The following is a 24985-nucleotide window of genomic DNA, read 5'->3' on the forward strand; positions in this document are numbered from 1 at the left end:
TTATATTTAATTTTGAAATCTGACATGGGGCTAGACATATTGTTAATTTCCCAGGAGCCCCCAGTCATGTGACTTGTGTTCTGATAAAAGTCAGTCACTCTTGCTGCACTGCAAGTTGGAGATAACAGCTCCCTGGTGGAGCTAAGAACAGCACTAAATAGTAAAATCCAGATAACACCGCAACACCTTCAGTAACATTGGGGTTTATTTAGCAAAGAGTGAAGTTAAGCCACTAGAGTGAAATTCCGCCACTCTCCATTCATTTCTATGGGATTTTTATAGGTGTATTTATCAAAGGGTGAACTTTCACTTTTACCCATTGATAAATACCCCTTTCAAAATCCCATAGAAATGAATTGAGAGCTGCGGAATTTCACTCTAGTGGCGGAACTTCACTCTTTGATAAATTTACCCCATTGAGTAAGAGAAACAATAGGCTACCAGAAAGCAGTTCCAAAGTGCAGCACAGGCTCTTTCTGAAAGCACATGACCAGGCAAAATGACCAAAGATGGCTACCTACACACCAATGTTATAAAAAAAATACAGTTATTGGTTGAGGAATTACATTTTATATGGTAGAGTGAATTATTTGAAGTGTAATATAAAGATAAAAACAAAACCATAAAAATCATGACAGATCCCGTTTAATGACTGGAATCTTTTAAATGCCTGTATGTATTCTCCTTTGCACTGCTAATTTTGTATTCTTTGCTTTTATCCAAGAAGTGCAGAATTTAAACACTTCCCTACAGCAGCTTACTCTCTCAACATCTGGGTTAGAAACCTCCACTCCATAACACATTGTCCTGTTTACAGAAGGCCAATATAATAATGAAAATTACTATTATCTATAGTTAGTGTTAGGATACCTGGTGGTCCAGCGGTGCAACAGGGATGCCCGATGCGCTCCTCCCAGGGAACGCCCAGTCTTCTTTCCCTGTGCGGAGTGCTTCCGGGTTTGATGCACAACATATGTGCTCGTACTTTTGAGTTTGGTGCACCACGCATTATGTCATCTTGGCGCGAAATTCAAATATTTAAAGTGCCCATAGTCTAAAGCATGTTGCCCAACGTAAAGATGTGCATTTACTAAGTCTGTTTCACTGATCCTTGATCCTGCCTGTCCCTGATTTCATCCAGTTAGCCACCTGTCCTGATCTTTGCCTGACTATTATCCTGGAATCTGTTTTTGTACCGTGATTGCTGTGTATGAAATGGCCTGTGACCCCACCTACTCACTCATCTCCTGGCCTGGTTTTCGACTACGCTTCTTGCTTCCCATTTTCACGCTTGTTTCCCTTGCTTATCGGAACTCTCTACTTGGGCCTCTTACAGGAGAACTAAACGTTAAAAACCCTACATAGACCCCTCCCTCCTCCCCCCAGCCTAGCTGCTACCCTGGGCAAATGCCCCTAAGTCTTTACTTACCCCTCGGTGCAGATTCTGTCCATTGGAGTTCACAGGCACCATCCTCATCTTCGGAATGAGACCGGCGCTTTGACAATTTTCGGCGCATGTGCAGTTGTCACGAGACAGAAAATTGCTCCAACTGCGCATGCGCTACTACACCAGTCTCATTCAGAAGATTACCGAAGAGAAGAAGATGGCTGCCGTGAACTCCGCTTCATTTATCAGAGTAGAAGCTGTTCAGTGCAGTTTGATGGAGGTGCATAAGGGAGCGGATTCGCTTTTCTCAGCTGAGAGCAGCAGATCCAATGCTGTGTGACCTAAGCCTTAAATGCAGTCTCATGCGAATTGCGGTCTAAAGCTTAATTTTGAAGCAGAGTAGAGATTGACATTGTGGATGATGGTGGCCCTACATTTGAAGAAACAAAAACTTTACAGATTGCTGCTATTTTAGTTTCCCTCCCCATCTAAAGTTTTGCTATTAGAATTCATCAAATATAATTTTATTTGCATCACAGCTGCATATATAGTGGGTGGAAAATACAAAAATAGTCCTCAAAGTAATTAGCATATTCAAAGATTTATTTTAAAACCGTATTTACAAAAAGAAATAAAACTAATTTTACAGGAGGTTGTCGAGTGCAATTAAAGCATATATATATATATATATATATATATATATATATATATATATCAGTGTACAAACTTTAAGGTCACATTTGTATTTCTGAATTAAAACCATAGCAAAGCCCTAAAAATGTAAACAAAAAGTCTTGTTTTTAAGACAGAAACATAGAAAATGTTTGAGAGCATGTAACAACACAAACTGAAAATAAATGAAAAAAGGAAAACATACAATCTATAAAGGAACAGTAATACCAAAAAACAAGTGTTAAAGCAATTAAAATATGATGTACAGTTGCACTGCACTGGTAAAACTGATCTGTTTGCTTCAGAAACTCTACTACAGTTCATATAAACAAGTTGGCTACTGTGTAGCTAAATGGCACAGGTTACATAGAATATAATCTCCGAAGAACACCATTATATTCTACAGAATTTATCTGCTATGTAACCTGAGCCTTTTCTCATTTACATAGCTGATCCCATGGCTACACAGCAGTTTATATGAACTATAGTACTGTTTCTAAAGCAAACACATCAGTTTTACAGTTAGTGGCTGCATAATGCAGTCTCTCATTACGGTCAAAATGTGTACCTCAGAGCTGCCAAATACGAACATTGTGAATTTAAGACAAACAAAAATACTAAATGCCGCCTTATTTAAGGCCACCACATAGGCATATTAAGCTGGCAAGAATCACAGCATTCAAACAGCACTTAAAGCTTTTTCCTACATTTCCCCCATGAATGTCTGTGTAACATTTTAGATATACATCTATATATACTGTAATGACCCCATTTATATTGGATTCTATAGAATAAGACTACATTCAGTGTGCTGTAAACAGTGTTTTATTCATCACATAGGGACATAGTAGGTTGCTACATCTCCAAGCTGTGCAATTGTCTCATTCTTGAGACAGTGCCCCTGTGCATTCATTGCATAGCACCCAGTACGCTTAAGCGCAGGAATTTTTTTGGTGAGCTCCTACATCAGATCAAGGTAAACCAGGCCACAAAGGATGAGAATTTTCAGCACACTGGGTTGCCTTGCATTGGAAATGAAAACAGCAGACACATGTACTAAAACACAAGGGCAGATATTACATTGCAGTTGTTCTATCCAACCGTTTCCATACAAAAGGGACAATTAATATACAGGTACTACATGTTTTGGGGCCATATCCAAAGAAAATTACAGTGTCATCTATAGAGGTTATTGGACTTGCCCCTAAGCAGTCTGGGGCCATAAGTCTGTCCCCGGGCTTCCAGTTAGACAACCCCACTTTAGCACTATATTTTTTTCTTTTTTTAAGACCAGTAAATGACAATTAATCGTCAGTAAACAAGTTTTTAAAACTAAACGTATATATTCCATACATTCAGAATACAGTTTATCATTAAAAACATTGGCCAATTCAATTTATGCACAGATTTAATTTTTTGTTCATGAGGATGAACCTTTAATACGCGATTGCTGTCCTACGATGTAAAATTATGCAAGCACAAATCCTCCATAATTTGGGTAGAGGTCACAAAATCATCAGGAGTCAAGCACACAATTGTACCTAAACCCCAACAGAGAGGTGCATTTACCAAATGTCAGGAAGATGGACAGTTTTATTTTGGAGTACTGTCTATTTTCACTTGATATTTCTGTTGTAGAGCAATTAATATGCAGCTAATCACACTCAAGAGATTCAATGACCCCGTACCCCCAACATACCAAGCGTAGCTTGCCCCTACTCAAAGTATGCTGGCAGAAATGACATAGGTCCGCAAAATCATCGCCATGGCTGACATAACTCACTTAACCCACATTTATCAGAGGTAGGCAAACAGAGCCCTCTGACTTGCCATTTACAGTTGAGGTAAAACATTACGGACACATACTGCTAATAAAAAAAAGAACATTTGCATGAACAAGGAGACTATGGAATAAAACACAGAAAATAAATCAAACTCTACATCAATAAATAACTAAAACAATGGGAGAGACCCTTTCATTCAGCATAGGTCACACACATCATCCCTTCAACTGGAAGTTGTCAGACAAAAAAGCAGCAGTGCATTTCTACATGTCTTCTGCTTGTTTATCATTATAGTCAGACAAAAATATACTCTATACGGCAGGGTATATCTTACTTTTATATTGTCATAAAGTGGGTGGGTGCTTTAAAACCTAGCACCTTGTTTTGATTATTATAGGTACTGAAGCAAGCAATACGCCAGTTCTAATCTATAAGCATAATGCCAAATATGCAGACAAGCTGTACCCCCATACTCTGTCATTCTATTTAAGAAATTCATTTAAGTTAAAAACTCATGTCATATTAGCCTCTCTGCCTACTCTTGTCAATTTGCAATCTATAAAATACCTGCTGGTGTCATCAAAATGACATGAAAGAACAAAATGATGCAGATTTCTTTAAAATAAACTTGTCATTTTTTGTTCAATAAAACAATCATAAATTACCCACAGCAGTTCTTACACCTTGTATATCACTCGTCACTGTACATTGCAGAACATTTTCAAAAACATTCAAAGCCTCGCTTTCACAATGAAAGTCTTTCAATGTAGCCCAAATTCGGAGCATTTTCATTATACATGGGGTCCAGGTTTCACTAAAACTTGTTTTCCCTCTTGTACTGCCCCTGTTTGCTTTCCAACTGGCTTTAAAAGGTGCCGTCCAAACTGAAGATGAAAGAAAACAATAAAGGTGTTAATAAAGAGATAAAGCTAAAAATGAATGTATGCAAACAAGAAGTTTGTTTATTAATCCACCTATTTTGAATGTGCAAAAATACAGCAAACGAGAATAGATGCATAGAAATGTAAAAAGTACAAAATGAAACAATACACACTGGTAACATTCTTGTAGAGATTTGTAAGTGTGGAAAGATGTGCAATAATTGATGCTTGCTAAAGGGGAACTATACCTCCTTCAGTTGAATGAAAAGAGCTTGTGCTGAATGTAATTTTCTTTTTTTAAATCTCGAAAAACTTTATGGTTTTTGTTATAACTTGAGCTAAACAGGGAAAACTGAAGGTACTCCATGTTTGGTACTTGCAAGGTAGATACATTACCAATGCACAGATCATTCCCCTGCATAACGGACTGCTGCAAACAAAACAGTCACAACAAAGGAGAGGGGAAAGCTTTTATACCAGTAAATACCCCCCCCCCAAAAAAAACGGTCCTGTAAAAATTGTGGTGGTAAAAATGCAAGGGAGCTCAGTTTTCTTCTTCTGCACCATTTAATGCAACAGCGTTGTCCACAGGCTGTTTTGGTTGGCTGATTCCCCCCCTCCACCCAGGTTCTCTCTTTTCCCGCTCTGCCCGTGTTTCATGCATAGTTGTAGTTTCCATGTTGAAGGCCGTAAGACTGTGATGTGTTTGATGTCCGATCAGTGAATACAAGAAAAGTTATTTTAGTGTAGGGGGTTGGGGAGGAACATATTTATTTTCCCCCACCTGCGCAATTTCCTCCCACCCTAAATGTTATTTTCTTGGGAGAACACTGTGCAACAAAAAAATAAAAAAACGAGTAGTGTTGTAAATAATTTTTTTAGCACAATCAAAAGTTGCAGTGTTTTGTCTATGCATTTACATGAATATGCACATTTCAGTATAACAATTTCTAGTGCAGTGCTTGTTATTCTTTTGATATTTGAAGCAAAGTTGCAGAAGTAATAGGGAAAAGTCATTTTATACCTGTGGAATTTCAGGACTGGAGAAGGGAGATTCTTCATGTGAAATGTTCTCCTTATCAAAGGAGTCATTTTTGAGTCTGTGCGCAAATTTCTGCTTTAAGGCATTGGCAATAATAGCTGCTGGATCATCTAGGGATCGCCTCTTTTTGTCTTTTCTTGTTAGGGGCGTTCCCCCTGGGGATCTAAAGAGAAGAAAAGGATTAAATCTTGTTTAATCATGTTATTGGGGGGGAGGAACAAACAAAAGAATAAATCAGAGGGTATGTGGTGACTGGTACCAGACTCCTCTGATATGCAATATATACTCTATATTCAAAAGTACAAGACACCTCTTGGCTAAGAGGACACACTGCTAATATCGGTGAATAATTACGCATTCATCCATGTTATCACCAGCAGCAAACACTGCCAGTAAAATTGGGTCAAACCAAAGGCCTCTGCAACTTTCAACATGGCAACATCATAGGCTGCCACCTTTCGAACAGCTCAGCTTGTCCTGTAAGGGTAAGTGCACACGGTCAGATTAAGTTGCCCATCGACTAATTTCTCTTGGAGCGATTATTTTTCCAAAGTTGCCCGAAGTTTCCTCGTGAGGCAACTTCAGGCTATTTCGGAAAACTAAGCTCTCCAAGTTAAGAGTTTAGAGTCTAGCCGGCGGGAAGGAGATGCGGGGAGATTAGTGGCCCGAAGAAGAGGCGATCAGTCGCCGGGCGACTAAATCTCCCCGAATCTTCACGCGTGTCTCTGCCCTGAGAGGTCCTTCAGTTAACTGTAAGTTGCCTCACAAGAAATCTTCGTGCAACTTCGTAAAACTGAAACAATGCTTATGCCATCACGCCAGCAATTCGCATTCTTGTCAGTGGAAAGGCATTTTGGGGAGATTAGTTGACCGCAGCAGCGAAGATTTATCACAGACAACTAAATCTCCCCGTGTGTTAACACCCTAAAAAGCAAGTTACTCAAAGGCTGGAGAAAGTGTCAGCATTGTAAAGATAAAAATCAACTCAGAATGCATTTGAATTGCTAAAAGTGCTACCCTGCCCCCCCCCCCAGTGGTAGACATTACAATAGCACCCAAACAGGAGAAATAGAACTTTGACCCCTCCAGACAACACTGAAAAGGAGAAAACTATAGATGTCTCAAAGGAGTTCCATTGTGCAGTGCTGGTTCTTTCTGAAAGCCCAGGGTCAGACACAATGACTCGAAATGATCAAGTTTCCGGGCACAAAACAAAATCTCGAACTTGAGTTTTTGCACAAAACCCAATGAAAGATCATGAAGGCTATTAACATCTTCAAATGTTATTGACTTCTACAGATTTCAGACTGTAAAACTATACCTGCATTAACATATAAACAACTGGAAGAGTCATTTACAATGTAAATATGTGCATTCTTTTACAGAATGGCCACAGGCCTTTCAGCTCTGTTTAGGACAGTAGAGGCCTTTGGATATCTCTATAAAAACCCTAAAAATTGAAGTTTAAGTTTAACCCCCCCCCCCAAAAAAAAACCCCATGACTGAAAAATACCCTTTTCGTGGAAAAACAAATCCTCTGACCTTAAAAATCACAACAAAATCCCTTTAAATATATAACTACACAGGAATGTTGCTACCCCACAACAGGAAAGCATTCGGGGGGGAGAAAGTGACACTAACTTACCTCTCTACTGCACGCAGCTGGATAGATTTCATACCCTTCAGTACATCCATCATGCTGGGCAGGTTATTTGTATTGTCTACCATCGCCCTCTCTTTTGGGCTTTTTTTGTGAACCGCCTTTCGTTTTCTTATAAGTTCTATAGCAGATTCCCCAGTATTTACTTTTGAAGGAGGAGCAGGAGGTGGAGGGGGTGGTGGCGGCGGTGGGGGTGCCGGGGTTACAGGCTGCAATATTTGCCCCGAAAGTGGAGTAGAAGTTAAAGATGGCTGGAGAAGATCATGAGTGGGACTGCCAAATGAAGAAAGTGTTTCAGAACCTAGTCAGAAAAGCAAAAGTGTATAATTCTTAATCTACTGAATTCTGCATTCATTCGATTTTGTAAAGAAGACAAATAATATCCTGCCATTCTAAGTAGCTTCCCTGTAAAGTGCATCTCAAATATTCCAGGGTTAAGAGAGTTTGAAATACTTGTGTAACTGGAAGGGTCATTTACATTTGTGCATTCTTTTACAGAATGGCTACAGGTCTGCACTCTGTTTGGGACAGCAGAGACCTTTGGATATCTCTGTATTATGCAGCATTCTAACCAGGGTAAGGCAAGCAGGCTTCCCACTCCCAACCTCTAACGTCCTTGTCATTAAGACACAGAGTTAGGTAGAGGCAGGACGTACAGTCTGAAACATGGCCCTGTCCTAGGGCCATTTAACCTAATCAGTACTCAAATATATACTTTATGTCTTCATGTTATTAAAGGAAAACTATACCCCCCAAACAATGTAGGTCTCTATTACAAGATACTGAGTAAAACAGCTCATGTGTAAAACCCTGCTTCATGTAAATGAACCATTATCATAATAATATACTTTTTTAGTAGTATGTGCCATTGGGTAATCATAAATAGAAAATTGCCATTTTAAAACAAGGGCCGCCCCCTGAGATCGTAAGATTCACTGTGCACACATACAAACCACATGTAAGGTCACATGAGCCAATTAACAGACAGAGTTCTGCCTTTTGCTTCATCACTTCTTCCTGTTACAGTTAGGGGCAGATGTAAGAAGGGTCGAATATCGAGGGTTAATTAACCCTCGATATTCGACTAGGAACTAAAATCGTTCGACTTCGAATATCGAAGTCGAACGATTTAGTGCAAATCCTTTGAATCGAACGATTCGAAGGATTTTAATACAACGATCGAAGGAATATCCTTCGATCAAAAAATCACAGGCAAGCCTATGGGGACCTTCCCCATAGGCTAACATTGACTTCGGTAGCTTTTAGCTGCCGAAGTAGGGGGTCGAAGTTTTTCTTAAAGAGACAGTACTTCGACTATCGAATGGTCGAACGATTTTTAGTTCGAATCGTTCGATTCGAAGTCGAAGTAGTAGTCGAAGGTCGAAGTAGCCCAAAAAACACTTCGAAATTCGAAGTTTTTTTAATTCGAATCCTTCACTCGAGCTTTGTAAATGTGCCCCTTAGTGTTGTAGTATTTCTGGTCAGGTGATCTCTGAGACAGCACAGATAGAGTCACGAAATGGTGGTTCAAGGCAAGAGATGTAAAAGGGCAATATTTATGTAAATATATATTCCAGTTTGGTAAGATTCTTTAATATGTCATTCAATTTGATATAAACTCTGTTGCTTAAAGGACCAGTAACATTAAAATTTTTTTTTTGAAAATTGGTTAGTAAACAACGAAAAATAAACATCAAGGCAAATTAAACTTTTAAACAGTAAAGCCTTTATTAAGAAATAACTTACCAAAACTCCACTTCCTGTCCTCTGCAAAAAAGGCGAATGGGCGACCATCCATCCTGCAGAGCTCGATTTCTCCTCCTGGCTATTCTAGTGACAGTCTGCAGCGCTTCACCTATTCCCAGCAGCAGCAGGTACTGGAAGAGCTGGATCAGTGGCGTGCACATGCTCAGCGCACGGGTTATACATCCACTGTCTCTGATCGGGGAGGGAAATCGTGACTGCCGACTGGAGGTATGTTGTAGCTCGCGGGATTTGTGGCCTGTTTATAATGGCTGTGAGCTTGTGTCAGATCTGGGGAAAGAACAGTCCTGTAGTTTAGCATTGGCGGTCTCATCGCTTTTAGGGGGGTTGATCTTCGTCTTGGGTTTTCCAGCATCGGACGGGGGCACTACAACTCCCGGAGCAGGTGGCATGCGCACCCCACTGATCCAGCTCTTCCAGTACCTGCTGCTGCTGGGAATAGGTGAAGCGCTGCAGACTGTCACTAGAATAGCCAGGAGGAGAAATCGAGCTCTGCAGGATGGATGGTCGCCCATTCGCAGAGGACAGGAAGTGGAGTTTTGGTAAGTTATTTCTTAATAAAGGCTTTGCTGTTTAAAAGTTTAATTTGCCTTGATGTTTATTTTTCGTTGTTTACTAACCAATTTTCAAAAAATTGTTTTTGATGTTACTGGTCCTTTAAGTATTCATTTTGGGGGTATAGTTTTCCTTTAAGGGCAGGATTGCATTAATCTGCTTTAATTCTCCTCTGAATGGTAACATTATTAGGCATGCACAAAATTCAGGATTTTGCAGAATTTGTTTTAAATCCCCAGTACTACTCAACCAAACCCTAATAATTAAAGTCACATTATTACTGTAAAAGCATTGAATAACCATTGGCACAATTTTTATTAGGATCATTAATGTTTTTGTTCAAATCTAATAGGCAAATTGCAGTTCAAATTTTTTTTGTGTTGGTAAAATTTTTGAAGGATTCAACTAAATCTAAAATGATGGGTCTTTAGTATATAGCCAACCAAATCCCCACCCTTTAAGTGACGTGACCTAAAAGCACAGGCATTAAATCTTTTTTCAGATCATGCATGTTTTCCTTTTGTTCAAATGGTAATAGGCAACTCGGGGTTCAGATTTTTTTTTTTTAAAGTTAGACAAGTGAACTTTTAGTGAATCAATTGTTAATTTGAAAGATATAAGAAGTGATAACATTTTTAAGGAATGCTATAGATAACACTCACTTTTTCGACCTTTAGTGAATCAGCCCCTTTGTTTCCTGGTCACCTTCAATGACAGTATTTGCCATTGAGTGAAACTTGCTGGCCTGCAGGGGAGCTTAGCAAATTGCTAAATGCAGACTATGGGAAAGTTTTTGGGTGCAGGACTAGTGATGGGCGAATTTGCGCCGTTTCGCCGAAAAATTCGCGAATTTCGCGAAACGGCGAAAAATTCGCGAAACGGCGCCTCGTTTTTGCCCGTTTTTGGCGCCGGCGCCCGTTTTTCGAAAAAAATTTTTTGACGCCGGCGAATTTTTTTGACGCGAATTTTCGCGGACGATTCGCGAATTTATTCGCTCGCGGCGAAACGCGCAAATTCGCCGCGAATTCGCGCCTGGCGAATAAATTCGCCCATCACTATGCAGGACCCCTTTATGACATATTTACAAAATCTGATCCTATACAAAATCTGACATTGCTGTCCAACTTTTTTGTCGTGCAGTGGGCAGTTTATATGGAATACAATCTATTTAAGGGCAAGGATAAAGTAAAAGCATGATGGCATACAAAGAAGTATATATTTAAAGGATGATAGAAAGAAGTCTATATAGAGTTCTTAAGCAAACTCTACCAGGTATGTGACATTGTGTGTGTGTGTGTGTTGCAGTTACCAACTGGGGAAATATAGGCAATATTGCAATATACAATTAAAATATTCAATTCAATGATCTGGTCAGAATGTGAACAAAAGGTGTTTTAAAACACATCAACAGATGCATTACAAAATAAATTACAAAATGCAATAGAAATAATAAAGTATAGCTTACAGGATTGCATGGATTTGGTGTCTTGTATAGCAACAATTGCAGCAATCTGTGCCCTCAGCTGCAACAGTTCCCCTTCTAGGGCTGCAATTTTCTGAATAGCATTTTCACTCGAAGGAGGGAGACTTGTATCTGGTGCTCTGTTTATTATCGTGGGCTCCCAACTCAGCTTTCTCTTGTAAGATGGTGCCAACGACTTCATTTCTTCACATCTATTTCCTGGTAGATGATGCCTGGTAAAGAAAAATAAAAAGTTTTAAGTAATAACACCAAAAAAAAGGCTATGTCAGACTGATATATATCCAAGCTTTTGGTGCAGCCACTTGCATAGCTGTAGCTAGATTTGTCTCTGTGCAAAGGGGAGTAACAATTTTTATTTACTTATTTTTTATTAAAGAAAAACTTCAAGATTTCAGTACAAATACATTGAATACATGTCATTTAAAATCCAGCTAATAATGCATCCTGGAAATAAGGTCAGACAAAATCTTTTTTTCTTAACACATAGGTTGATTTCTTCCTATTATTATGAAATGTTAATTCAGTAAAAATGAGGAAGCATTATCCATTAGAGAAGGTATCCCAAAATACGATAACTGGTAACTAACATTCACTGAGTCCCATGTGCTGGATGTGACCCTCCATAAGATTATTGTGGACCCCAGCATTTTAAAAACTTCCATAGACCATTTTGTATTACTTCAGTCTTTGTCCCAAATTTGTAAAATTGCAGGTAATGGCATGGAAAATTATAAACAGCACTGTTATAATACAAAATGTGATCTTTACCTGAATCTGGTGTAAGAGTAAACATCATCATCTGTCAAACAATAGACATCGACCAAGGAGGGAATCCCAGGCCGGCTGACTGCTCCATTGCTCTTTCCTTCTACTGCATAAGGTCCTGTCACATGCTGCAGAAATAGATCAAATTAAAATTTTTCTGAACAGGATGCGGTCTGCATTTGAAATGTTAATTAAAAGTATTTTTTATAACTGCAGGCTACTGTAGTCCACCAGGATTATGGTGGTTTAACTTTCATCACATCATAAATTCCATGAAACATGTCATATATCCTACAGTGCGTAAAACTTATGTAGAGAAACATACACAAGATAAGCCAACAGTCAGGTAGTCAATATACTAAATAAGTGCATTTACACTTCCAAGAGAATTTGGTTTAAAAAAAAAAATAAAGTATTAACCTGGAAGAAGGGCCTTGGGGTCGGAGCCAATGGCAGCAAAGTCCCAATCACCCGAACCACACTGCGAGTCCAGCCATATTCTTTATTCTCCAATCTTTCTAAAACCTTTATCAGATGATAAAATGAAGACAGATTATTTTTTTCTCTACAAGATTCAGGGGCAGAACAAAGATTTTCAAACAAATTTAGCAAATTATATTTCTATATATACACTTCCTCCAATATTTCTGATTAAATATATCTGATGTACCATATTGAGCAAGTACCACATTGAAGTGGCCCTCAACCAACGGGTCTCCATATCTGATGTACCATATTAAGCAAGTACCACATTGAAGTGGCCCTCAACCAACGGGTCTCCATAGACCCACCCTATGACCCAATCATGGCCCCTTCTAGGTTTACTCTATAAAAAGAGAGACTTTGAGTAATCAGAATTACCATTATACACACTAAGAGGCAGATTTATGACAGTGCAAGATTCTATTGATTCCTGTGAAATTTGTATAAGTGTATTTATCAATGGGGGAGAGTTAAGCTGGCCATAGATGTAAAGATTTTTAAAAGATCCGATCGTCATTGTGAGACCACGATTATCTTGAAACGATTGTACGAATTATCCATCAACTAAAAAAACCATTTCAGGCGATATTGCCAGGAAAACAAAGGGTAGCGGCCTGCTTGTCCCTGCAAACATAGATAGATTGCACTGTGAACGATAAAAATTTTACCTGGCTGATAAATTTTCTGACAGATGTCGGCCATATAATCTTAAAATGTTCAATCGTTCGAGTCTCACTAACCGCACGATAATTTAGAAGGATTGGTCGGACTTCACTAAAATTGGTCGTTTGGCAAGAGAAATCTTTGCGTCTATGGGGACCTTTAGAGTTTACTATTTGATAAATACGCTTCTAAAAATCCCATAGGAATGAACAGAATGTTAGGGAGTTTTTCTGGGTCTCATGCAGATATCCTTGAAGTGATACATGATGTTCCTAATTGATAGCAACAATCAACTTGGTTTGACTCCATTATCTAAACCACTGATTCTGTCTTTTTTGGCACCATAACCTAAAAGAGCATAATTGCGCCATGTTGCAAATACTCATGCGCACAGGTTTGGACTGGGCAGGCGGGACACTTGGAAAAAAACCCGGTGGACCCACAGACCCAGGTCCGCTGTACACCTTTAACCCTGGGTGCTGCCCCCTGACCTCCCACTCTGGACTCAATCACGGCAGCAAGTAGAGGAATATGGTGCATGTAGGGGATCCAGGAGCACCTCAGACGACCATAGTGTACACTGAATAAGCAAGCATATGTAATGCACCAGAGAATGATTGTTACATGCCTGAGCCTACGAACACAACATGATGTTTGCCTTATTGCACTTTCCTCTAAGTGACTTTCTGTAAAAATTGCATTTTAACAGTTCACATTTGTGTTTAATTACCTGCAAATTAATTCCTGGTAAAACTAAAGGGAGATGGTTCCTTAAAACATGGAGAAAATATTGCCTGTTTGCATAGTTTTCCCATATCGGCACAAGCTGAAAAACACAAGAATGGGCATTGTGATATCATTTCCACTTTTCCTCTGCATTCTTTTCAATAAATATAAAGAGTTCCTTACCCTATCAACTGGAATATTTAGGTATTCCAGTAGTTGCTGTATAAGATCCAACAGTAAAGACATTGATAATCCTTGAGTATTATTCACCACATTGAGCACCGAATATTCTGACAGCTAGCTTTGTAGAGGTTCATTCACCTAAAAATACATCAGAGCAATACGATTTCTTACCTAAACACGTTAATGTTCAAAAGAATTTATTAATAATGCAACTGTAGAATGCAATAAAAAAATTTAAATTCTTTTATAATAATAATAATAATAATTAAAAAAAAAAACACACCCAAGGGGTGGTCATAGACAGGCCGACAAAAGCTCGAGGGGTCTAAATCAGCATAACCTGGCCCGATAGCCATCGTACGGACAATCTCCTGCAGTAAATCAGTAAATGCTGCTAAAGTTTGTTCAGGCAATTTGACCATTGACCATCTCGCACATATGCCTAGTTGGGTGGCCTGGCATACACTAATCTACACATTTAGTCTTAGCTTCAGATAAGACATGTGCTGGACAAAAAAAAATAATTTTCAATTAAGAAATAATGTAAAAGAAATATGCTGGTCGCGGACTCTTATTAAAGGCAGCTAAATCCAAAAGAACAACTGCACAGTGGCTACAAGACCATGTAACATGCACACTCTGAATACATTCTTTATTGTATTGCCAAGAGCTACAAAATAAAAAAGGAACCGTTTCAAAGCACATAGACGAAAAAGCTCCCAGAGAATACTTAGTATGCCCGTACCCTCCACTATGTCCCCTAACTAGTGTGTATACCAAAATAATCTGGGACTGGAACCAATTGGTTCCCAGTAACCCAGTTTTCCTCCAGATGCAATCGTTAAAAAAACATTGGAACTTGTCCATATCTAGGAGCTGCTGCATGCCGAATATTTTCAACTAAAAGCCCCCCCCAGTCCCCTGAACCTTCGTTAACCCGACCCTCCGACACTTCTAAGTGATCTTTTTTGTTGTTTCAACGATGCTGGGCTGACACAATACTTCCATAGGCTAATTACAAATGAAAACAGGACTGCAGCCTATGAAAGGATCACTCTGCCCAAATGTGTTTGTTTTAGAAAGACTACTATAGTTTATATAAATAGCTGCTGCGTAGCCATGGGGGCAGCCATTCAATTCATAAGCTCTGTAACAGAATACAATAGTATCCTGCACAGTACATTTGTTGTCTGCTTTGCAACCTACGCTCAAATGGCTACCCCCAGAGCTACCCAGCAGCGTGTTATATAAACTATTATAGTCGGTCTAAAGCAAACACAGAACTATTACCAATGCAAGGCAACAGTACATTATATATTAATTACAGGTATGTGACCTGGCTTTTCGGATACCGTTTCTTTCTGTAATTTGGATATTCATACCTTAAAGGGATCCTGTCATGGGAAAACATGTTTTTTCAGTTAATAGTGCTACTCCAGCAGAATTCAATTTTGAAATCTGACATGGGGCTAGACATTTTATCAATTTCCCAGCTGCCCCTGGTCATGTGACTTGTGCCTGCACTTTAGGAGAGAAATGCTTTCTGGCAGGCTGCTGTTTTTCCTTCTCAATGTAAATGAATGTGTCTCAGTGAGACATGGGTTTTTACTATTGAGTGTTGTTCTTAGATCTACCAGGCAGCTGTTATCTTGTGTGAGGGAGCTGCTATCTGGTTACCTTACCATTGTTCTTTTGTTTGGCTGCTGGGGGGGGGGGAAAGGGAGGGGGTGATATCACTCCAACTTGCAATACAGCAGTAAAGAGTGATTGAAGTTTATCAGAGCACAAGTCACATGACTTGGGGCAGCTGGGAAATTGACAAAATGTCTAGCCCCATGTCAGATTTCAAAATTGAATATAAAAAAAATCTGTTTGCTCTTTTGAGAAATGGATTTCAGTGCAGAATTCTGCTGGAGCAGCACTATTAACTGATTCATTTTGAAAAAAAATTTTTTTGCCCCATGACCGTATCCCTTTAAGTCTACTTGAAAATCATATGAACATTAAATAAACCCAATAGCCGGGTTTTATTTCCAATAAGAATTAATTATATCTTAGTTTGGGGCTCAGAACTCTACCCAATTCCTAACCATGTTTATGTGCATTATCCCTCAACCATGTAATATAAAGCCAAATTAACAGTGAACAAGATTTAAATTTTTTTTTACATGTTCTTGCTTGATCCGAGTCCCTGTCAAACTGTGTGCATCTAAACTCCTGAATGACACCACTCTGATGCTTGTTTTGTCAGCTGTTCTATACCTGTAGGTTCTGTCAGAAACTAAAACTCTTCTTAGGCCACGGTTATACTACTATATAACGGTTTCCATATAGTGGGTCGATTACTCAATCAGTAGAGGACCATAAACATCTCTTGAAGTGCATCTCTTCAGCCTACAGATGGACTCCTGCACTAGAGTAAACGCAAGGCATCAATTTATGTGATTTAGATCATTTTTAGTGGTGCAATTTGGTCACATACAGACAGTCAGAAATCGCACAGATCTGATTCATCAGTTTACTATAGACACTAGTCATGAACTAATGGGGGGGTCCACAATGAACTAATACCCAGTTTTGGACATATGCTTAGGGTTGCTTGGTTTTGCTGACTGCTGTTGGGTATTGATGACAATGAACTAAGCTATGTAGTGCGTGCTCCTTAAATTATATAAAAACTCAGAATTCGTTTCCCAGGGACTTTACGACCTTGCAAGACTACCATCTACCGATCTGCCAGTGACCAAGGGTGCAGAACCCTACTGTGTGTTTAGATTTGTGAGGTCAGTAAGGGGAACGCTTGCAAAGTAGCAGCAGCAGACTCCCAAGGGTCGTGGCCACAGTGTGTGTAAATACCCGATGTCGCGGATACTGCTGTACTCACCGATAATTGCCCGTCTCCCCGTTGAAAACATGCGCTTAATGCCGAGCACAGCTAATCCGGGAGCAGGAAGTAGCTCTAGCAGGGTGCGACGCATTCAAACCCAGCACTCGCTTTCTATTGGCCAGCTGTGCATTTAGAAGCCACCCTTTATGCCAGACTGTCCAATCAGATTCGGAACGTGGGAAAGGTGCCCGTGTAACGGCTGCAGGACAGCGCAAGTGACAAGCACTTACAGGGGGGTTCTTCTTGCTGGCAGTGCCGCATGTGAAGCGTGGTATGTATATTTTATAGGTTTTTGTGAAAATGGGGCCTCGGGTAACATGGTGGGCATCTCTTGGTAAGCCAAGGCAGTATGGGGCTTACCAGTAGCTTGTGACTTGCAGCCCTAACATCCTAGGAAGATACTGCAGCCTAACTCATCACCTGATCTCATTTTAATATCTTCCTTGTGCACTATGAGTCGAACCGCCCTTAGGGTTAACAACAAGGCCAGTAATAGCTCAATTAGGATTCTCCTCACTTACTGGGAGCCATAGGAAAGTCCTGTCCCCCGTGTACAATATTTCTCTATGTGTGGGCAGCTATTGTGGCTAAAAGGGGATGTAAAAACTAAAATAAAAATATACTATTTGGACAAAATGAAAGAGAGGTTTAAAAATGATATCTAAATGCAAGTGCTATTAAAAGCAATATCTGCCTGTCCCTTGCTGGCTGTGCTTACTCTATGTAGCAGAATCCATCAGGACAGGAAATTACTAGCAAACACAGCTTTCAATTATAATATTTGCTTTCCAAATAACTTCAATTTTTTGAGTGTGTTTTGGAATGCCGCGTATCACTTTCTGTGCTGTAATGTATCTAGACCTAAAATGTATATAGTTTCTAAACAATGTTTTCCATAATTTGGGCAGCAATGTTTTTTTGAGTCTCTAGATCCGGGGGCCTCAATTTTTTCACCTGTGAGCATCATTCAGACATAAACAGAGGTTGGGAGCAACGCAGGTGCAAAAAATGCTCCTGGGTGGCTCAAAAGTGCTGTGAACTGGCAGCAAACTCATTTTATGTAACCAAAACTTGCCTCCAAGCCAAAAATACGCAGCCATTGGGAACAACATTTAAGGGGTTGGTAGGCAACAAGTTGCTCACAAACCACTGATTGGGGATCTCTGCTGTAGCTGTTAACCATGACTATAACTCCAACACTACAAAAAGTCTGAGGAGAAGTTATAAACTAATAGCATGGTGATGTATCCAGCTTTAAGTCCAGATACAAGTAAATCTGCTAACTGTCACTAGTCCGTATTGTTACCTTTAGGTGAGTGCCCATCAAGATGGATGCCGTGTCTGTGGTCGCCCACCTTAGGGACCTGGCCTCTGATCCACAAAACCGAACAAGCATTGTAAGGGATAAGAGCTGCCTTGCCGGTCTCATTCTCTTTCTAAGTCATCAAGATGATTGTGTGGTGGAGTCTGCTTTAAAGGTGAGAAATATTAAAATCTATATCTGTCCTATAATAGAAATACTATACCATATATCAGGTTTGCACACTCAGAAAAAAACTCTTTTCTCAGACATGGGTGGTATCACAAAAAATCTTTTTAGTGTAGAGAAAATTGATATGGCAATTACAGCAATGTTAAAACAAAGACATCAGCATATATAGCAATAATATACATACCATCCAATAGTGTATACAAGGCAGAAAAAGGGCAACAAGGAGCGGACAATTGCTTTCACTTTCCATACAGAACTTCCTAGATGTCACTGCATCCCTCGCATTCTCCCGCTCTCTTCACCATTTAATTGTGTAGCCAGGGCATGGGGATGGACATCGGGTCCCCCATTCTGGTGCACAAACAAGATTCTGAGATGATGCAAGGCCTACCTTAATAACAGTGTCCACAAAATGGCTCCTGCCTGCTCCAGTTCCCAGACTGAAGGAAACAAGATTCAAATAATTAAAGTTACTTTTGCTAATGTGATGAAATAGGATTTTTAATAATTTTTTTGGATGACTGGTTCCCTTTAAAGTAGAATTATAGGTTCTTCTTTACTGTGCCATTTGGTTTGTCCGCCATAAAGCAGTCCACTGATAGGTTAAGATGATCAGAGAATTAGCTTATCCAGACAAAAACCTTTAAAATGGCAGTATACCGCATTGTTTAATGAGGTTCATAATGATTGTATTGTATTAATTACCAAACAATCTATTGTTTTTGTTATTTCTTGAGCTAAACAGGGGAAACGGCTTTCTAAATAAAAATATGCATGCATGCATGCATGCATAACATATCTTAAAGCAGCTAGGTACATGTTCTGTGTTAAGACTGACCAACACCCCCATAATAAGTATGAGACTAACCATGTTTTAAATGTAGTCTTCTCCTCGCATGCACTGCTAAGAACACTGATTTTCTAGCTTATTTTGTAAGTATTCTTGTTGTCTTTCTACATTTTACAGGCATTTCTCTATCTTTGTGAGGAACCTGCTCATTGTGAAATAATCAGGAATGAGCTTGGCTTGATGGAAAGTCTGGAAAACTTAAAAAACAGGTAAATCTGACCAATATTGCCAGATAGTACATGCTGTGATAAAACTGGGGTTTCCATTCAAATTCACTTGGATACCTTCACATTTTGAATGTAAATTGACTTTGTTATAAGAAATAAAATGGGTAATTTACAATTGCAAGGTGCTGTGCTATATGTAAATAGATAACCCTGATTTAGAACTTTTGAGGAGTGTGTCAAAAATGCAGTTTTCCTGTGTGGGACTGGGGAAAACTAATTTCCTGGAAATGTGACATTCAGGGGTGTAACATTGTGGTTCTACTGTATCACCATTCAATAAATTAGTTGCATCTACTTGTGATTATCTGTATGTTAGTATAACCTGCTCTGCAGAATAGTGAGGGAGGGAGGCTTGTATGCACGCTTGAAATGAACAGCGCAGTGCTTTTCATTAGTAACATGTCGCACTCGCTGTTAAGAGGCCAGACTCTCTTATGGTGGCAAAATCCTTCCAAAAAAGCATGAAAGCCTTACATGTATTCAACCACTTTTTTTTATTAAAAGTAAAATACATCATGTATTGGAATGTGAAAATCCTTAGCAGTTAAATTGCTATTGAAGGTTGAATTCTATTTCTGCCTGTGGGGTAGTTTGAGTCAAACTCAGTATCCAGTTCTACTTACGGAATATTCAACTTATTAAAAACACAGATGAAAAAGGTTAAATACTTTTTCAGGTATGACGTTGATGATGAAGTAAAACAACTTGGAAGGAGTATTCAGCTTTTATTGAGTCCCACAGTCCATATGCAAACTCCAGAAACAAACAGCAAGAAAAATAAGCCATCCTTCTTTGCAACAAGTTGTAACAAACGAGCTAAAACTGTAACTCTGTATATTCATGGTCTTCATGATGTGGTAAGTAATTAATTGCATTTAGCATTCTGTGGTAAATTTGCTTCCTCCGAAGGAGTATATCCTATGACATTGTTTGACTTTTTCAGAAATTTGTTGGTAATATTAAATATGGATAGTTATAGCTCATAATTAGTTAAAAATACTTTATTCCAAACCAGGTGTGGGAGGGCAGTCATTATACTTAATACTGAACATCACAAACCGTTATTTCCTCCTTAAAGTGCACCTGTTGGGCAAAAATATTATCTCCAACAAAAGGTGTGGGCTAATAGAGCCCGCACTCTGGTTGGGGGTAACCGTAGTTAAAAAAAAAAAATTGCCCCCCACCAGCGATAGGACACTTGCGGGGGCACCAAAATGGCCGCTCGTTCCGTAAGCTCCCATCCGGTGCGGGTGGCCTAGTGCTGGCAACCCCCCATCCGGAGTGGTTGGGGATAATATTTTTGCCCAACAGGTGGATATAAACTTGAAATAATTATGACTTCATCAGTGTCCTGGTCTGAGCACTCTCTTTTTGCAGTTTGGTTTATATTAACTTTTGAAAGATAACCGTTTATAGTGTTAATTGGGAATTATGGTGCTGCATTTGAGACATTTTTGCAAGGTAAACTAGTGAAAGCAATGTCTTCATATCAGATCACTGACAAAAAATCTTTGAGCAGCTCCTTCCCTCCAGCTTTTAGTTCAGCTCTAAAATCACAAGGAAGAGAGATGTATGCAGAGTGGGGTCTAATCTGCGACATTGCCTGCAAATTCTATTTACACCTGGAAAAGATGTGTAATCGTGAAATCAATGATTTTTGTTTTTTGGGGGCAGGAAACAATCTCTTTTGAGCGCAACCCCCCCCCCCCCAAAAAAAAATTAGTCCAGATAAATGAAGGCTATTCTTAAAAACTCGTTTGTTTTCTTTCTTTTTGGTAACTTAGGAGAAAAAGCATCTTTGTGAAGAAGCATTGCTGAAAGTGAAGGGTGTAATCAGCTTTACATTTCAAATAGCCATACAGAGATGCACTGTTAGGGTAAAACCTGACCTGGCTACCGATGTAAGTATAAGGAGTTATAACACTTGGGAACTTGATAAATGGATTTAATAAAAATACTTCCATCTATCGTGTACACAAGTATTCATAGCCTTGAATAATTCTCTTGTTTTCTTGAATGATATATCTAAACCTTTTGGGATAAGTATATTGCAGCTGTTGCTGTCATTTGGTTTTCTCTAGGTTATTCAGGCTTGTTGGAAGATGTTTGATCATCTGCATTTTGTAAACACTGCCACAGATTCTCAGCTGAGATGTGGCTTTGACTGGGCCATTGCAGTGCATTTTTTGAAGCTGAAACAACTTTTCTAGCAGCATTTCCCTGTATTTTTACAACATCAATGTATTGAATATTTTAAAAAGATGTCCAGTTTCTGCTGCTGGAAATCAGCTGTATAACATGATGCTACCACCAACATACTTTATTGAAGCAAATGTAAACCACTGGCCTGACAAATAAACACATGGCTAAATATAATTGGAGTGGACCAATAACAAAAAGGTAACTATCTCACAATGACCCAGTCAAAGCCCTAACCAGGAGCAAATCTTAATTGAAGAAAGTAAATATATACTTTTTTTACATTAAGAGACAGCTTTTTAAAATGTGAGTTTAGAGCTTAATAAATAAAAACTTACCCACGTTCTTTTCACCACTATGGAATTTGTAGAACTGTATTTTTCAAATGTTCTAACTTTCAACCATTGATAAATACAGTTTTAAAATACCATAGGAACTTAATGTGTGTGCGTTTTTATTACTCACATTTGGATAAATCTGCCCCTTAAAGTTTGTACCTATTGATCAAAGCAAATCTTTGCAACAAATATTCTATTGTTATATGATAAAGGTTTTCAGTCTGTAGTTTTGTAGAGCCATGAATGGCCTGCATCACCACAGCAGGAGTGTGTGGATTGTAGGTTGTTCAGCTGCATATATTTGTGGGACAATTTGGAACAATCCAACATGTTTTTAAAAACAGCCCTAAACATGAAGCCTTCCTGAAGGCCATATTGATCTTCAATATTATTGGAAAAACCTCAGCTATGTCCGACATTGCTGCAAATATATAATTACTGTATGATCATTCATTACATTAGAAAAAATTGTGACCCTTTATTCAGGTAAAATGTTTTTTCCTGCTTCGCATTGCTTTTAAACACACTTAAAACATGTTGCAGAGATTAGTTCAATGTAATATGTTATATCTACCGCTCACCCGCCACTTCACTTTCCGGCAAGGTCCCTCAATAGCAGCATTAAATTCACGGGTCCGCACACACTCTAAATATTCATATTTTTTTTTTAAATTAAAAGAGGGGCCACGTCTCCAACTGCAAATACATAGTGTGTGTGCGGACCCGTGAATTTACTGCTGCTATTGAGAGGTTCGTTTAAACCTACAATGTAGACACTGTAATACAACTTATAGCTACATTTTAGTGTTGTTCTACATGCCTGAAATTGTTCTGTATCAATCTGATAGTTTTACTGATGTGTTTTACAGTGTTTAGCATCTGCAATAGCTGAAACAAGAGTGCTGAGGGCACAGCAGGTTATAAGAAATGAATCTGGGAATGAGGTATTTATGCTTTTCCAACTTTAAACATTTGGATGAAATAACTGTCAACATTTTTGCAAATTCTATGTTTGTTACATTCAACTAAGCTATGTTATGCTATGTTTATTTTGTGCTCTACAGTGACATCCACTGGACAAAAATGGGCATTGCATCATTGTGCTTCTGGTACCTGTATACTGAATATTATTCGATATATTAGATATTTTGTGCCAATAAAAAAAATGTATTTTGCTTTGTCGAATGCCTTGTTGGGGTTATGTAATATAAGGTTCAAAGTATGCACCTACAGCAGCCAATCATGCTAAAATAACATAATTCTATTTGAAATTCCCTGCAATATTCTGTTTGATTTCGAAATTAAGTTTATAAGAAAAAAAAAAAATGTTTAATTTTTAATTCCTAGATGTATGTTCCACTCCATGAGATGAATGTGACTGTTGAGAAGAACTCATACTTACCAGATTATTTGCCTGAAGAGGTTAGCCCTCAGAAAGAACTTGATAAAGCTGTGATACCTACAGGGTCAAAGAGCGATAGTCAAGGAAGCTGGATTAACTCTGCAGCTAATTTTCTTTCAAAAACGTTTTTCTGGTGATTATACAAATTCATAAAGGGCAAATGTAAATATGTAAGATTTTACTGTATGTCTCTTTATATGTTGAATTAAACACTAACATTTTGTCAATATTAACTGTAAAAATATTTTTTTATTTCTCCATACTGGAAAAGAAAACAATTGATATCGTTATGTATACTTTTATTGTCAAGAAGGCAATTAAATATTCATAAACTATAAGCAGTACACAAGGGGTACTTAGGGTGCAAATTAAGTATACCGGATTGCTTCATATATCGGAATCTATAGGCGCAGCAGACTTTATACTTGTGTCTCAGCATATTCCTTTCTGAAGCTAAGGTTTGCCCCCACTTAATTTGAAATGGGGGCTACCCAAGAGGTTTACAGTTAATGCAGAACATTGCCTATACCACTGAAGGGGCTTCTGATAGAAAATGTTATTTGATTATTACAGTTTTTCCAAAGAGGACAGAAGTGATCAAAACACCCTGTGTGTTATTGCTGTTAAACAAGGGAAGAAAAAGTTAAAATGTTTAAAAATATATATATATATAAAATTATGACCAATTGAAAAGGTGTTTAGAACAGGCCATTGTATAACATACAAAAAGGTAACCTAAAGGTGAACCACCCCTTTAAAAGATTATCATGTTATAAGCAATTACACCAGAAAAATAGTGTAAAAAGCTCAAATGTGTAAAGTGTGTTTTCTTTAAAGGAGAAGGAAAGCTACGGAGGCATTTTATTGCCAATAGATTAGCTGCAATAGTGCAAGCTAGAATGCTATATTTATTCTGTAGAATGTTTTACCATACCTGAGTAAAAAGCTCTAGAAACTCTCTGTTTGTTTAGGATAGGAGCTGCAGTATTAACATGGTGTGACATCACTTCCTGCCTGAGTCTCTCCCTGCTCTGGGCGGGGGGGGGGAAGAGGAGCAAACTGAGCATGCTCTTGCCGAGGGCAATGCGGTTTAAGCTTAAGGCAGGAAGTCGGATACAGTAGCCTATGTGTACACAATAGAAGGAAAGAAATGCAGTGTTTCTTTTGACAGAGGACTCAGAGCAGCACTACTTTGGGGGTTTACTGGTATATTTAGATGGAGCTTTCTGATAAGACTTACTTAGTTTTAACCTTTCCTTCTCCTTTAATGCCTCCTGATCTCTTATTTAACTCTTATTTTATACTGTTCTATCTAAGCCATAATTGATGCAAATCAATGTGAAAAATTAAAGTGGCAAGTGCATTTACGCAGTTTGAAAAATCAGTGGTCGGTTACGTGAGGAATGATGCAAAGAATATAAAATACATTTTAAATGCAGCATATGACCAACTCTCCCACAGAGGAAGGGAAGGAGTGTCTCCGAATTTGCATATGCAAAGCAACGTAACAAAGGCTGTAAGAGAATCCTCTTCAGTCTCCAT

The 24985-nt window shown here is 38.7% G+C and overlaps 2 protein-coding genes across 4 annotated transcripts; one reads left to right on the forward strand and one right to left on the reverse strand.

The window, feature by feature from the left end:
* Nucleotides 1-2775: 2775 nt before the first annotated feature.
* Nucleotides 2776-17071, reverse strand: mtfr2.L (mitochondrial fission regulator 2 L homeolog). Of its 2 annotated transcripts, none has more exons than XM_018263249.2 (9): nt 16933-17071; nt 14049-14186; nt 13870-13965; nt 12414-12518; nt 11997-12121; nt 11211-11440; nt 7412-7727; nt 5749-5929; nt 2776-4727 (listed from the first exon to the last, which is right to left on the reverse strand). In XM_018263249.2, the coding sequence occupies exons 2-9, from the start codon at nt 14109-14111 to the stop codon at nt 4635-4637; spliced, it is 1209 nt and encodes a 402-aa protein (XP_018118738.1). In that variant the 5' UTR covers nt 14112-14186; nt 16933-17071; the 3' UTR covers nt 2776-4634. The 2 variants fall into 2 exon arrangements, with proteins under 2 accessions (XP_018118738.1, XP_018118739.1); XM_018263250.2 differs by lacking the exon at nt 16933-17071 and adding an exon at nt 16311-16456.
* A 15-nt stretch (nt 17072-17086) lies between these two features.
* On the forward strand, nt 17087-23672 carry LOC108716796 (armadillo repeat-containing protein 1). Of its 2 annotated transcripts, none has more exons than XM_018263252.2 (7): nt 17087-17206; nt 18229-18413; nt 19395-19486; nt 20181-20361; nt 21289-21405; nt 22911-22985; nt 23389-23672. In XM_018263252.2, the coding sequence occupies exons 2-7, from the start codon at nt 18264-18266 to the stop codon at nt 23578-23580; spliced, it is 807 nt and encodes a 268-aa protein (XP_018118741.1). In that variant the 5' UTR covers nt 17087-17206; nt 18229-18263; the 3' UTR covers nt 23581-23672. The 2 variants fall into 2 exon arrangements, with proteins under 2 accessions (XP_018118741.1, XP_018118740.1); XM_018263251.2 differs by having other exon boundaries at nt 17090-17206; nt 18248-18413.
* Nucleotides 23673-24985: the final 1313 nt, after the last annotated feature.

The sequence above is a fragment of the Xenopus laevis genome, chromosome 5L, assembly GCF_017654675.1.
Source record: "Xenopus laevis strain J_2021 chromosome 5L, Xenopus_laevis_v10.1, whole genome shotgun sequence".
In the NCBI taxonomy this organism is placed as follows: domain Eukaryota; kingdom Metazoa; phylum Chordata; class Amphibia; order Anura; family Pipidae; genus Xenopus; species Xenopus laevis.